Source organism: Pectinophora gossypiella, chromosome 3, assembly GCF_024362695.1.
Source record: "Pectinophora gossypiella chromosome 3, ilPecGoss1.1, whole genome shotgun sequence".
Classification (NCBI taxonomy): Eukaryota; Metazoa; Arthropoda; class Insecta; order Lepidoptera; family Gelechiidae; genus Pectinophora; species Pectinophora gossypiella.
The window spans coordinates 11,583,270-11,597,501 of record NC_065406.1 but is presented as its reverse complement, the minus strand read 5'-3'; the positions used below and the strand labels follow the sequence as shown (position 1 = coordinate 11,597,501).

General features: G+C 38.0%; 1 protein-coding gene across 1 annotated transcript; it reads left to right on the top strand.

Moving 5' to 3' along the window:
• The first annotated feature begins 1,514 nt into the window (after positions 1–1,514).
• LOC126382295 (uncharacterized) lies at positions 1,515–8,599 on the top strand. The gene is made up of 9 exons (XM_050032113.1): positions 1,515–1,524; positions 2,659–2,796; positions 3,956–4,034; positions 5,008–5,191; positions 5,745–5,966; positions 6,611–6,760; positions 7,697–7,786; positions 8,034–8,159; positions 8,594–8,599. Exons 1-9 carry the CDS (start codon positions 1,515–1,517, stop codon positions 8,597–8,599), a joined length of 1,005 nt encoding a protein of 334 aa, XP_049888070.1.
• Positions 8,600–14,232: the final 5,633 nt, after the last annotated feature.

Below are 14,232 nucleotides of genomic sequence, written 5' to 3'. Positions count from 1 at the left end.
TAAAGCGCTCTTGTAAAATTAAAAAAATTACATTTATGAATATAAAGTACTAGATGTGCGAATATATGTCAAATTTCAATATTGCTTTTTTAGATAAATTGATTCAATGTGGCCTTTTTAGAACGTCGGAAGTAGTCTGAATGTAAACTTAGGATACCTGTTTACTGTGACAATTATGTTTCCTCTAAGCTGTGGTATTATATTAAGCTGTGGTACTATGATTATGAAACAACTAAATAAAGTTTAAATAGTGAAGAGTAGATTCCTACCTCGGTGTACCATCGGAATGCCCTTACGAAGCAGTTGGGCTTCCTCGTTTCTTTTTTCGGACCAGGAGGCTGCAGCAACGAAAAAAAAACAAAAAACAGACACAATGTGGATAGAATGCACGGCTTGTTGATTATATCGAGGTAAATCGAAGTTTCAATAATTAAAAAAGTATGCATTTGTGTTTAAAGATAAGGTATGGTAGCGCTCACGGCTATAGTGGCATAATATTATACTCGTAGTATAGATTAGAATAGAAATCGTTTATTATAACCAATGGCTCACGGCCCACGGCCCTTTCTTTATTTAAGTACCCGTGAACGACTCATTACCGTTGACATAGTAGTTGGATGAAGAAGTTAGATGTTGAATTTGCAAAATGTTTACTACAGAAAAAATACGTAAGTATTTCAGAAAACCATAATCAATTATCACTGAAAAAGAATTAACAAAATGCTACACACTACTATAGTGTAGGGAACGTTGCCCGATCTCGTGAGATCTCGTCTAAGTTATCGGGATCAATCCCGACCAACCCGACGCATAACATAATATGAGGAGATCCCATTCGAGATTGACGGGATAGGTCGAATCTCCTTGAGTTATATTTTTGTTTTGATTATGCTGATTTCCAAAGAAAACTTAATTATTTAGGAATATCAAAGAATAAAGGTATAGTTTTCTTTCAAAAAAAAAAATGTTTTAATTAACCTCACTATCACAAAGAAGCAGTTTTCATCGTTTCCAGCCATCGTAATTTTACTATTTTTCATGAACTAGACGAGATCCCGAAAATTTCAGGATCTCGCGAGATGGATATTTCCAATCCCGCGGGATCTTGCGATCTCGAGTCGGGATTGCAATCCCTACTATAGTGTCACGGGAAAAAGATCTCTCATGACTCGACTGGTAGTGCGAAGCAGTAGTGCCTAGGGAAACAAAGGGTCATTTTATATAGTAAGTGTAAGTATACCACTTCTGCGAAGTAGACCAAGGGCTGGCCCATGGTGGCGTAGAAGGGCCCACGCTGCATGTTCTGGCATCCCATCCCGTACTGGCACAGATAGCAGTCACATTCGCTAGAACACGATGACATCCCGTACACTTCCATCGTATAACAATTTGCAAAAAAAAATATAAAAACAAATAAACACTTAATACTCTAACTTTGGTAACATCGGCAAAGAATTTATTTTACTTCAGGGGTAATAAAATTGGAAAAAGAATATGAAAATCCCCTCTTTATAATGGCTACATGTCAGTTATGCCATTTTTTACTAATTTTTTAAAGCTATTTGAAGATGGCAGAACTTCAGAAAAGTTTGCGATTAGCATCTTTTTTCTTTCTGAAAAGTTTAGTTTACGCTTTGATTAGGATTTTTAGGGCTGGTTCTTATAATAAGTAAGTTGAAATAATTTTCTTTATCTGTTGTTCATAGCCCATTAGATTTAATAACAAGTATCTACTTACAACGGGCTTATAAAAACAATCTATTGTCGCAAGCATATCAAGTCACAGTAATCGAAAGAGATGTTAAAGTATTTTATTTTAGTGTTTAACGTATTATGTGTTCACGCTTACACCAGACAAGAATTTGAGATATCATCAGAAATGAACGAACTGTTTAGTAAGTTAATGTTCTTTAACCCATGATAGAGTTTGCGATTAGGGCCCATATACATTGAGTACCTAACTTTTTGAATTTAAACAATAAGCTTGCGTTTGACTGCAATCTCACCTGATGGTTAGTGATGATGTGGTCAAAGGTAGTAAGTATAAGCTGCAGATCATTCCGTTCCTTAGCCTTATAAGGAACGAAGATATGAAACGTTTCGTGCGGAAAATCCAGAATGTACGGGTGAAATGTCTGCCTGGGTGGTATCAAATCGCGAAATACCTATGCACATTCTCCGAACTGACGCCAGTACTGCATCCTGTCCATCGTCAAGTCAGCGCTGGCACTGAACAGTACCAGTTCATCCTTATCATCGCATAAACTTTATTTCATAACAGTACTCGCAGCGCTGTCGTGTCCACTGCTTACCGTAGTACCCAACCCATCCGTGGCAGTGTGGTCGACAATTACCCTCAATCATCGTTTATCGCTATCGGCCCACTAATACGGTCTACTGAGTCTTTCAAACATAGTCCCCTTAGACGATGCCTGAGTCGAAGTTCGCACCCTTTTCATTTGTTCGGGCAAGTAGTTAATCTGCAACAAATCTAAGATACTTACTAATAATATAAATAGAAATCTAAACAAAGCAGCAGCTATTCTTCGGCGCCAGCACTGACTCCTTACTGGCGTCAGACACTGACTAAATGTAAATAGGTTTCAAAAACATATAATTATGTACGTTTTAGCAAGATCATCATCATAATTGTTTCAGATATAAATTGCACCAACCCGGATGAATTCTACCAGCTTATCCCGCTACGACGGCCAGAGAAAACTGGTTGGCAAGAACCTACCATGCCTCCTGCCTTCCTGGAGACCCAGAAATTACAGACGACAGTAACACAAAAAGGTACTTTCTAGAATACACGAGAAAATGCTGAGTTACGGTGTCGTAGTGTGCATCCCATTTAGCTAGGCGACTTACTGCTCTAAGACTGACTGCACTGATGAATTTACCGGATTATTTTTATATTTTTTTAACAATAACAATGATGATGTAGTCATTTACCTATCTAGTAAGTGCGTAAACTCCAATATAATATAGTCAGAGGTAAATAAGCACTACCGAGCTTTTTGTTTGTTAGACCAACAACGTGATATGTAGTGAGGATTAATCGTCACCGTTTATAATGTCGTCTATATTAACACTTAATCGAATAAGCAGGAAATAAGAAGCGATGTTAACACTGCGTCTTGAGTGGGTCGAGACCCACAATTAAAATAATCAATATTTGCTTTCAGACCCCATGCAACATTACCAAAACGTTGTCATCAATTTTTTGTTCGGTCCCAGATATGTTCAAGGTATTTTTTCATGTTAACAGTTTACGCATACATAATCTGACGTCAGTAATTCTTAACGAGGCGCACAGCCACTAGTAATCAGAATGCAACTTGCAGCCACTTTTGATACGAAGTCCTAAACTATGATGAACGATATGATGACCGACAAGGGTGTCACAATTGGTTAAAATAAGAAGAACCGTTTGATGACGGATGATTAGCCCGTCTATCATGTTAAACACTCACAACAAGCATAACATAGCATCATGCCTGCATATGTCCTGTAACCAGAGGTGTATAATACACCCACTCCTTGCCAGCTATGTTTAAGTCCCATGTAATAGGAGGCCATTGCTAAGAAACCACGTGATATCAATTATCTATGTTCCAAGTGGAATGGAGTTTATCATGTTAGAAACAGAATGAAACAAAGCAGCTGAAAGAGTTTTTTTTGTATTTGGGAGCAATCACGTTAGGATCAAATTCTTAATCTTAGGGTGTATGAGCATGCAACAACGTCAAAATAATGTCCTTCGAGCCGAGTCTCCTTAACCCTTAAACTGTCGGAACACAGAGCTCAATGATTACCATGAGCAATGATCTCCATATGTCGCAATTTTAAATTGATTCTGTCTTGTATCGAAAGATGAGACTTTGTAGAAGGAAGAACGTTCGTGGTGGATTGTTTATTCAATGTCAGTGTTTAATGATTTCCTCTGTTTTAGCAAGTGAAGAGAAAATGAGTAAATTATCTCTAGACGACAAAGATCCAATGGAACAGTTTCCCCAAGGTGGCGAACTGCGGTCAGTGTTATTCTTCTCTCATATCGTGTGCGGTTTGAGATCAATGACCGACTCCATCAACCCTGGTGTCTTGAACTATCAGTTCTCAAATTTAAATAATCAAATTCATAATAATATTAAAATATGTTATTTATGTCATAACAACACTGGCCAGAAAAAAGTTGCTGCTTTTGGCGGGCTGTAAGGGGCGGTTGGAGGCCATTCGCGGGGTTTCACCCCATATTCTAACATCGTGGGTTTTTTACCCTATATTTAGACAGCTATGGGCATGTTGCCCATTTGTGGGTATTTTGCCCCATAGGTATTCATATAACTATGACACATTTCAGTTTTGGAATGTGATTCAGAATTCAGATAATTCGTGACCTTACATAATTATGTATGGTTCACGACACCTGCTTTCAGGGTTACTATTGAGCCGCCAAAGACCCCTGACATGGCTTCACTATCGATAGCGTACTTGCTTTTAAATGAATAGTAGCCGGGTCCAACTGCTTAACGTGCCCCCGATGGACGGATCATTTTACTTTCGGACATTCGGGTGATCAGCCTGCCATGTCCTGACCAAACTAGGGACCCCAAAGTGATTTTTGTGATGTGACTCTATCGGGAATCGAACTCGGGACCCAGATCGTGAGCCCAATGTTCAATCACTGGATTATGGATTCGTTATTCCCAGCTGTTATTGACGTAAGTACGTGGATGTTATGACCTACCCTGCTGGCGTTCCCACTCGAGTTGGAAGGTCAGATTGGCAGTCACTTCGGTAAAAAACTAAATCTGTCAATACCAATAATGATTCAAACGCGGTATGAACCCGTCATTATATGTTTTAATTAATACCAATAAGTTCAGATAACCGGAACTCTGGTGGTATAATGCTCCATACCCCCTCTGGTTGATTGAGGGGATGATGCGTGTTCGGTGAGACGATTATGGGCTATTATATTTATTTATGTTGAGTTGTTCTTAGAGATGAGCTGTTCAATAACAAGTCTGCTGTGCACTTGCCTCCTTTGGAGCTGATGCATCGAGGACATCTCAGACTGAAAGTGACCCGGGACATGATGCAGACTGCGCTGAATGCCTTCGGTATTCTGCTGGGAGGCAACGTAGATGATGTGCTGGCCCTACCTCCTGACTATGTACTGCGATCCGTAAGCAAACCCCATTATTCTAAAAAAAAAAACAATCATCATCATCCCGTTTTCACAGGGTCCGCTTACCTACCCTGAAGATTTGACAGTCTGTCTGACCTTCTAACCCGCGAAGGGAAAACCAGCCCAATGCAGGTTTGGTCACTTACCTCAGATAATGTATTTTACGGGAATGTTGGTTTCCTCACGATGTTGTCCCTCACCGCTGAGCTTCACTGTGATTATCATTTATGATCCAAAGATGAATTCGAAAACAACTTCGAAAATCATTGGTTTAGGCCAATCCTGGATTCGAACCTGCAACCTCAAGAGTGAGATGCAAGGATTCTACCAACTGGGCTACCATGGCATGTAAAAAAAAACAATCAAAAATAGTTTATTTTCGATATAGTTACTTCTTACATGATTAACCCAGCCGTATTAGGATTGATATTTTTACTTTATTCCTTGAATATCTGGTGGCAAAGCAGCCTTATACGGGAGCTGGAAGTTAAGATAAACCTACTACGTATAGATGAAGTTGGATATTATGGTGACGATTTTTGATTGTCAGGCCCGCACAATAGCCATGATGAAGTTAAGGAATGAGAAACTATATGCCCTGTGGACCGTGGTGAAGAACGACCGCAAGGCTTCGGAAGTGCCGCACTATGAGCTGGAGATGTATCGACCACTCTTCAAGTACCTCAGCGGAAGAGAAATATCGCGTCTGAACCTCTCCGATGACAGAATCCTCAGGTTTATTGGCACGCATCCTGATCTTGACAGGCATCAGGTTAGTTTGATGGTTGCTGGGGGGGGGGGGTCTAATTAATTAATACAGTACAGTAATAATATTGCCTGCTTTCATGGATCGGATAGGACGTATCATGTAGTACGAAAAAAATAATATGCTATACAGAGTGTTAGTGACATGAGACATCGTAACGAAAACTTTGATGGATGATTCAGACCGTAATTCTGAGTTGATATCAAGTGGAATCTTCCGTCGCAAAAGTATGTAACTGAAAATAATTAAAATAAAACACAAAAAAGTCATAAATTTTCCGAGAGGAAAATTCCATCAATCCAAGTCATCCCCCTCAGTATTCGTTACGATGTTACTAACACCCTGTAGTTGATGTTTGCCGTTGGCCCGTGTTGCTCTATGAGGTACGATAAGCTGCAAAAGTCCAATCAGTTTCTTGCAAAGTAATAAATTAAGTGGTTGCACTTAAGACCTCCTGGTTACATGTTGTTTCCGTAATAGACCAAAACAAAAACACAAACCTACAAAAACATAAATTTTATAATTATGACAACTAATGGTTCATAATTTCACCACTGTTTACAAATAATTCGCTGGGCTCAGTGACTGAACTTTTGCTCTTTGATTGTAAGTACCTGAATTAGACAAAAAAATAACGATTTTTATTGTAGATGGGTGTGGTGGCCACCAAGATCTTGCGGACCATTCCCAACTGGCGTGATGCGAATTACATCAACTTGATGAACAACATTCTCTGCGGCATACCCATGCACATTTTGCATAACCTGTCTATAAACATCTTCCTTCAGTTCCCTCATCAGGTGACCTATAAACATTTTAATCTGCCTATCGCGTCGGTCATACCAGTGACATCCGATCCGCGCTTTTGCTCCACAGTGGACTAGTGGTAGATAAGTATATCGTACGGGATAACTTTATTTGTGACGCTATGTATGTATGTATGCACGTCTGTACTACTTGTCAGAAATTAACAAATGAGGAATTACAACTAGAAGCGTTTTGATTGTCAGATGGTTACAGGCTATGTGACGTCATGCTAAATTCAGTATGGCGCCGGCTAGAGGACTTAAACTGAGGACGAATAAAAAGGGCTTGATTTGAACATTACAAATATGTACATATTACTAGACGTGTTTGCTTATATTTACTCGCTAATTAAGTTGAATTGATAACAAAACTGCGCGCACATGTTTCCGATAGATTTTATCTCCAAATCTTGCAAAAAACATACAATGGAAGCACGTTATCTTAATATATAAGACCCCAACATAATATATAAGTTTAAAAACTTCCCTGATATTCTTCGTGGTCGAATGCCAATCTGTTCTAAGAGAAGAGTTTGCTTACCACGGCTATCTAGCCGGAATCACTATTCGGAGAAATTTCAGACAAATATTTTCTTGTTTCATACTTTTTAGATCGTGATTTTACCGTAATCGGGTTTTAGTTTTTAAACTTATATTTTTAGGTAAGTCTTCTCTTCATCGGGAAGATTAATACGTGTAAGTACTTACCTACCTAATAGAGATTCGTTAGCACTGGATGGTTTTGTACCGGATAGTGTTGTGTCTGAGGAATCTTATCTTTTTAGACGTTTTACCACATTCGAGCCTGTGACGCCATTCAGCGACACCACCTTCTTACGATTATGATGAGGACAGAGGTACGTAGGTATATACTACGTTTACTACATCTAAGTATTATAAACGAACCTAGATTGTTTATAAATGACCTAGCTAGTCCCTCGGTCGTGTACGAGGTTCAAGATGACTTGTCTCCACCGCGAATCGAACTTAGAACCTCCGGATCGCGAGCCAGCTCTACCGGTATGTTAATGAAAATATTTATAGTAGTAATATGAAACCGTTGGGCCTAGATACTAGCGTCTCCACCAACCTGCAGTGGAGCAGCATGCTGGAGTATGCGCCATACCCCCTTCGATTGATTAAAGGGAGGATTAATCCCAGCAATGGGATGTAAATTTTTATGTTATGTTACTCATACTTAGATAGCCTGAAAATAACTATACTACAATTCCTTAAAACTAAAAAATTGCTTTGCTATTTCTGTCAGGTGATTGGTATGCCGTACAGCTGGGACGCACGGGATGTGTCCCGGTTAGGGCTCCTCATGGCCGATGTCGATGGACAGGACCTGGCTATGATCAATCCAGAATCTATGTCCGGTATCACTGCACGTGTGAGTATTGATATGCTCTCAACATTTCATCAGGCGCTTAGGTATAAGTTACAATGATAGATATTGATAATATTATAAGATACATCACGATAGTCAATAGTGATATTTGCAGCTAATGTATTATTTATCTCAATGATCAAACACTAAATGACAATTAAATAATCTTGCTTTTCCCGCTACCGAATGTAACATAACCTTAATATAAATATGATCTTGAAAACATTTCAACAGGCGCTTTTATCGTTTTGTGGTAAAATAATAATGTAAAATGTATTAAGGATAAATGCGCGTGGCTTGTATGTACTACATAAGTTCATAACAGACACTAATGTTAAGTGGATCCGTATGTATGAAAAATATTGTTCGAATTTCACAATATTCGTATATATTATGTTTGTCTGTCTGGGCTACTAAACACGTATGCCAAATTTCAGAAATGAATGTTTATCCACGCATTTCTCAGAAACTACAAAGCTTAACGCATTATCCAATTCCTTTTTTCATCATCCAACTTAGGTAATAGTGTAAGTTTCATCAAACTTGGCTTTAAAGTTAAAATAAATAAGATAAATAAATCTTTATCAGTGTTAGCAGGCAACCTATAGCAGTTAGAGGTCATGTAATAGTAGAATATGATGAACTTGGTTAATTAAAAGTGGTTTGAGCGTAAATCTAAGAAAATTTCAAAACTGACCGGCAGATGCACTCGTGGTTGTAGTGTATGTAATTGAAAAAATAAACCGACTTCAAAATCTATATAAATAAATAAAACAGGAAACAATATTTTGTTGCACACAATGTTCGAATCTAAATTCCGAACTAGTCGGCGCAAGTAGAAAGATGGTCGAACAGCATTTTCACCCTGTAACTCCGGAAGGCCTTAGAAGGATTGCAGGTTGCGAACGTTGCTGATTGCGCCGACTTCAGAATTTAGATTTTAACATTGAATTCCACAAAATGTTACATAGTCAAGAGCATGCGCTCAACTGTAAACAAACATCATTAAACGATGAAGGCAAACATCGTCATGAAATAGGCAGATATAGGAATATTTGTGAAACTCATCCCCGGCCTGCAGAGAAGTAACGCAATAGAGTTATGATTTCTTTTGGATGGGTTGTGCCCAGTAAAGAGACTGGTTACTGGTTGGTTACTGGTTACTTGTTACAACACTAGCTTATAGAGATAGAACACAAAGTGGATCCGCTGCGGGTTGATAGAGCTTTACTAATTAAATTATACTGTTGACGATTCACAGGTAATGATGAAAATGAATCCATGTAACCTAAAATATTTGACGGAGTTGCAACGCAATAACCTTGGCATGAAGTCGTTTAACATCCTCACCAAAAAACTGAAATCACTCCAAAAGAGACAATGTGTCGATGTGTCGTCTGCACATATTAACTTCTACGTGAGTAGTATATTATTGTTACTAATAATAATATTGTTATATGCGATTTAGATAATTAAATAAATGAATTGTAAGTAACTGATGTGTTGAATTGAATATTAAAGTTTATTAAACTGCCGCAGTTTATCGAGAGACGGCAGATGAAAAGTGAAGTGGCCGTCGGGGTGTGGTCGCGCCTCCAACTGAAAGCAAAATTATTTCATAAGTGATCTATCAAAATATGCAAGAGTTTATAGTAACTTTGTATAATGGCTTACCAAAACGTCACACCAGTCTGTCTGTGTGGTTTGGTCTGCAAATACTTGATTCGTGGTACATGCAGGCGCTTCTTCAACACAAAAACATGCGTCGGGACCTAGGCGAGACGTGTTAGCTTGCGCCGATTTCAGCGAAGGGTCCGGAGTCACCATCACAAACTGTGACCGCTGCTCTATGGACACCCGTCTCTCTGGTGTCTTACGATCTTGTTTATCATCTTCAATTAGCACATCAGCAACGGTTTCTTTTATAGTTGTAACTACGTTCAATTTAGTAAGCGATTCTGTATTTTGAATCTGCTTCTCACATGTGCTGCACATCTGGCGTGCCTTACGACTGTAAAAATATTGGGATTCGTTATTTGTTTATTCATGTCTTGTTGAAGGTGTAATGTAAACTAACATAACGTAACATAGAATGTATCCCCGAAGGGGTAAGCAGAGGTGTATAGTCCCATTCCTCGTGAGCTATGTTTATGTAATGTAATTTGTATATTTACCATTCTGTACCAGTGCGCGTCGCGACAGGTAAAAGAACGTAGTACGGCATGGCGGGACACACAGGTTTTATGTCCACATTGCATTTCACACCTTCGTGGGCACAGGAGTCACAGCACGGGCAGACTACCATTTTCTGATCTTTCCGGCAGCAGAGGTGTGGAGGACAATCGTTGGTGACCGACTGCAACGATTTACTCTGTGTTAACATTTTTTTTTCATCATCACCATCTTTCTTTACATCGGTAGAGGATTGTGATTTGCGAGTAGTTATCTTTTGTGTTGTTTTCAATATACCATTTGCATTTCTCACTTCAATATTAAGTTTCAAGTTAATGACGTCCCCTTTGTTGAGGACCGTTATAAAGTGATTTGTATCACTTTTATCTGTTGCACTATTAGCTTCTGGCTGAGCTGTAGATTTTATATTTGGTGTTGGGATAATTAACACATCATCTGCGAATTCAGATGCTTTGTCAGAAGCCTCATCTAATTTAATTGCATGTAATTCATCTGGTGGCGCACTTTCTAAATTACGAATAAGAGCGGATTTCTGGTTTGTAAAAAGTGATGGAGATTGACTAGTGGCAAGGCTTGATTCGAAATAAAGTTGTTCTTCGTTATGCTGTTGTTCCTTGATTGAAGTGTCGTTTTCTTTATTATAGCTTGATTCCGCTTCCTTTACAGTATTATTATATAAATTAGTTAAATTAGGAGTGTCTTTGCCTCCTCTTGTGTTTTCTTTTTGTTTATTACCAATACTCAGTAAAACTTTACCGGTTTCTTGACTTGCTATTTTTGCCATGGATTCTTCTTTCACCTTTGCTACTTTGACGTTGTCTTTTTGTTTATTATCAGTAAGTGAAACTTTTCTCGCTCCTTGACTTGCCATTTTTGTCAAAGATTCTTCTTTCACTTTTGCTTCTTTGTCTCCTTTAGTGTAGTCTTTTAGTTTATTATTAATAAGTGAAACCTTACCAGTTCCTTCAATTGCTATTTTTGCCAAGGATTCTTCTCTTAGTTTCACTTCTTTGTCTCCTTTAGCGTTGTCTTTTTGTTTATTTTCAATAAGTGAAACTTTCACCGCTCCTTCACTTTGTATTTTTGCCAAAGATTCTTCTTTCGCTTTTGCTTTTTCTATAGAAGCCTCAATGGCAGCGGAAATCAAATCGTTATCAATAGGTTTATTCAGTGATATTATTAGAGGTGGCTTTTCTGTCGCATCTTCTTCAGTTGTAGCTGTCATTGTTTCATTATTAGACGGTTCGGTCAATTTTCCTTTTATATTTGTATCTTCTGCTTCTAAAGGAATATTGTTTATGTTTTCTGGTATACTGTTTTTTTCTACTATATTAGAACGAACTCCAGAAAAATCTTTTGATTCTTTATCTGTATTTAAAGGAACTTCGTATAATGACTTTGTAGGAAGAGGTGTAACTTCAGTATTTTGTGTTTCAGTTGAATTAATTCTTATAATAATTGTTTTATCAGTTGGCGTTTCTGGAGTTTCAAGGTCGAAAACGTCAATGACCTCTCCAATTTTATCTAATTCAACAGTATTCGATATTTCTTCAACAGTAGGAGTAACAGGATCAACAATTTCTGGTATTTGTGGCATTGTGGTTTTAGAAATTATGTTCTCGGGTTGCTCCGCAATTTTAACATTAGTTTTACTGGCTATAATTTCTTCAATCTTTACACCATAAGAATCATTACTCATTGGTATTTTTAAGGGTTCAGTTTTATTACCACTTTTGGGTGTAGTTTCGTAACTACTGGATTTAGAAGTAGCGAGTGATCTCCTACTCTTATCAACTTTTTGAGTAATAGCTGGCGTATATATTGGCCTGGGTGTGATTTTAAGATCTTCCATAGTTTTATTGATGTCTGTCTTTGGAATAGGGACTGGGATTCTTGGCCTGCGAATATTAGCGCTAGTCCGTGGTGTCTCACGTTTGTTGAGGGGTTTTTTCACAACTGGGTCCGGGGTGGCGTTGATGCCTTTTCGCAGTACATTGGGTCGCTGGCTCGCCAGGTTGCGCACTGGTGACTTTTTTTCCGCTACTACCCGCGGACTGCCAGCCTTCTGGTTTTTCCGAAGGTCAGCCATTAAACGAGTCTTATGCAGATCAGTTTCGACTCGATTTGCTACTATCTGCATAAAGAAATACAAGCTTCTTCATCGACTTAACATTAGCGCAAATAGAGATTCTAAAGTATATTAAACTTACAGTCTCTGTAATGGCTTGATCCACCGCTGGAACGTTTATGATATCTTTTAGAGTGCAACTGACTACAAGACCTTGTTTTGCCAAAATTTCGTCTAAAAAAGGTAAAATATTAGTAAGTATTGATAAAAATAAAAACACGCTACAGTTTAATTAAAAAATTGTAGAGAAGAGAGAACCTGGATTTGTTGCATCGATGCTGTTAGATTTCTTTGCCTGTCTTTTTTCCCAAGATCTAAAAAAAACAAAATGAAAGCGACTGTTTTGTATTAAAAAAAATATAACTAATGGGTGATAATTTTAATTACTTATCTATATTAAGGCTATAAAAACGTTGTTACCTCGAAGCCTTTAAAAGGTATTTATCGTAGCCTGCGTGTAAGAAGGCGTCTGGGGGCACCACCGCTACATAGACGGCGAAATTCCTCAGTTCCTCTGGATTTTGTACCTTGCGGCCGTCTATAGTGTACAAGTCAATCGAAGTATGCCTTCAAGGAAAATACATGACTTTTGTTAAGTACGCAGTAAGGGTCACAGAGACATGCTTAAAACAGCAGTATTGCAGGCGCGATAGGACGTATATCTATCGCTTCAGTAGGCCGCTGTGAGCGATGGTGGCTGAGTTCAGATAAGGACCCAGCACCGCAGGGTATTACTTAGAAACCTTGCGCGGGGTGACTTGCTACTGGTGATCACACATAAACTCACGTCTATTTCTGACCCAGACCTTTCCTATGGAAAGGAATTCTATCTGCTACGAGTCTAACATAGGTACCCCTTGCTTCCTTCAAATTCATCAATTGTTTCATAGACGCGGGCCGTTCAGAGCACAAGATGGGGAAATAAATATGCGCTGTCCTGACAGGAGATGCTTAGTTATGTACATGTTATACTTACAAAGATCCGTACTGCGAACGGGCCAAGAACCCCAATGTGGCATCCCAATACTTCAGCTCCTCGGCTTTTAGGTGGTACTTCCTAGGTGGAGAGTACTGCTGCCCGTTAGAAAACAAAAATATATCAATCGCGCCCTTTTCCTGGTCGTTTTCTGATGTTTTCGCCGCATCCATTATTTCATCAATTCACTGATTATTTTCTAAGGCAAAGACGAAAGATATTCACAAAATTCTGTCACATAATTGTAGTTTATGACAAAACTATAATAATTTACAATCAGCGAATAAAAATTGATTGCAATAAAAATCACTCCAATTTTATGGATTTTAAACTGGAGCCGTACCTACGCATTTCAGAAAGGTTATTCGCAAATATAAATAATAATCTTAAGTTATTTCAATGTGAAAATTTCTGAATATAATTTAATATAAACACGTTTTGTAAATAAATTCAAAACTTGTATAAAATAACGTTATAAACTGTCAAACTTGAATCTGTCACAAACGAGTCAAACTTTGGCAACTATTCCTTACTTTTGTAAAAAAGTTTCTAAATGTTTAGTGAATATTGCCGGTTTTTAACAACACTAGGTAAATAAAAAAAATAAAAATTATATTGCTGGCTTTTAAGTTAGAAAAAAATATTTGAGGAAGCCGTTTAATTACTAAAAATAAATATTTATTTTATTCGTTTACTTATTAAAAGGCTTTTCTTATATTTTTTTAAGAAAATGACCAGATCGATTAGACTTTCCTACTGTATTAAATAAAATAAAATCT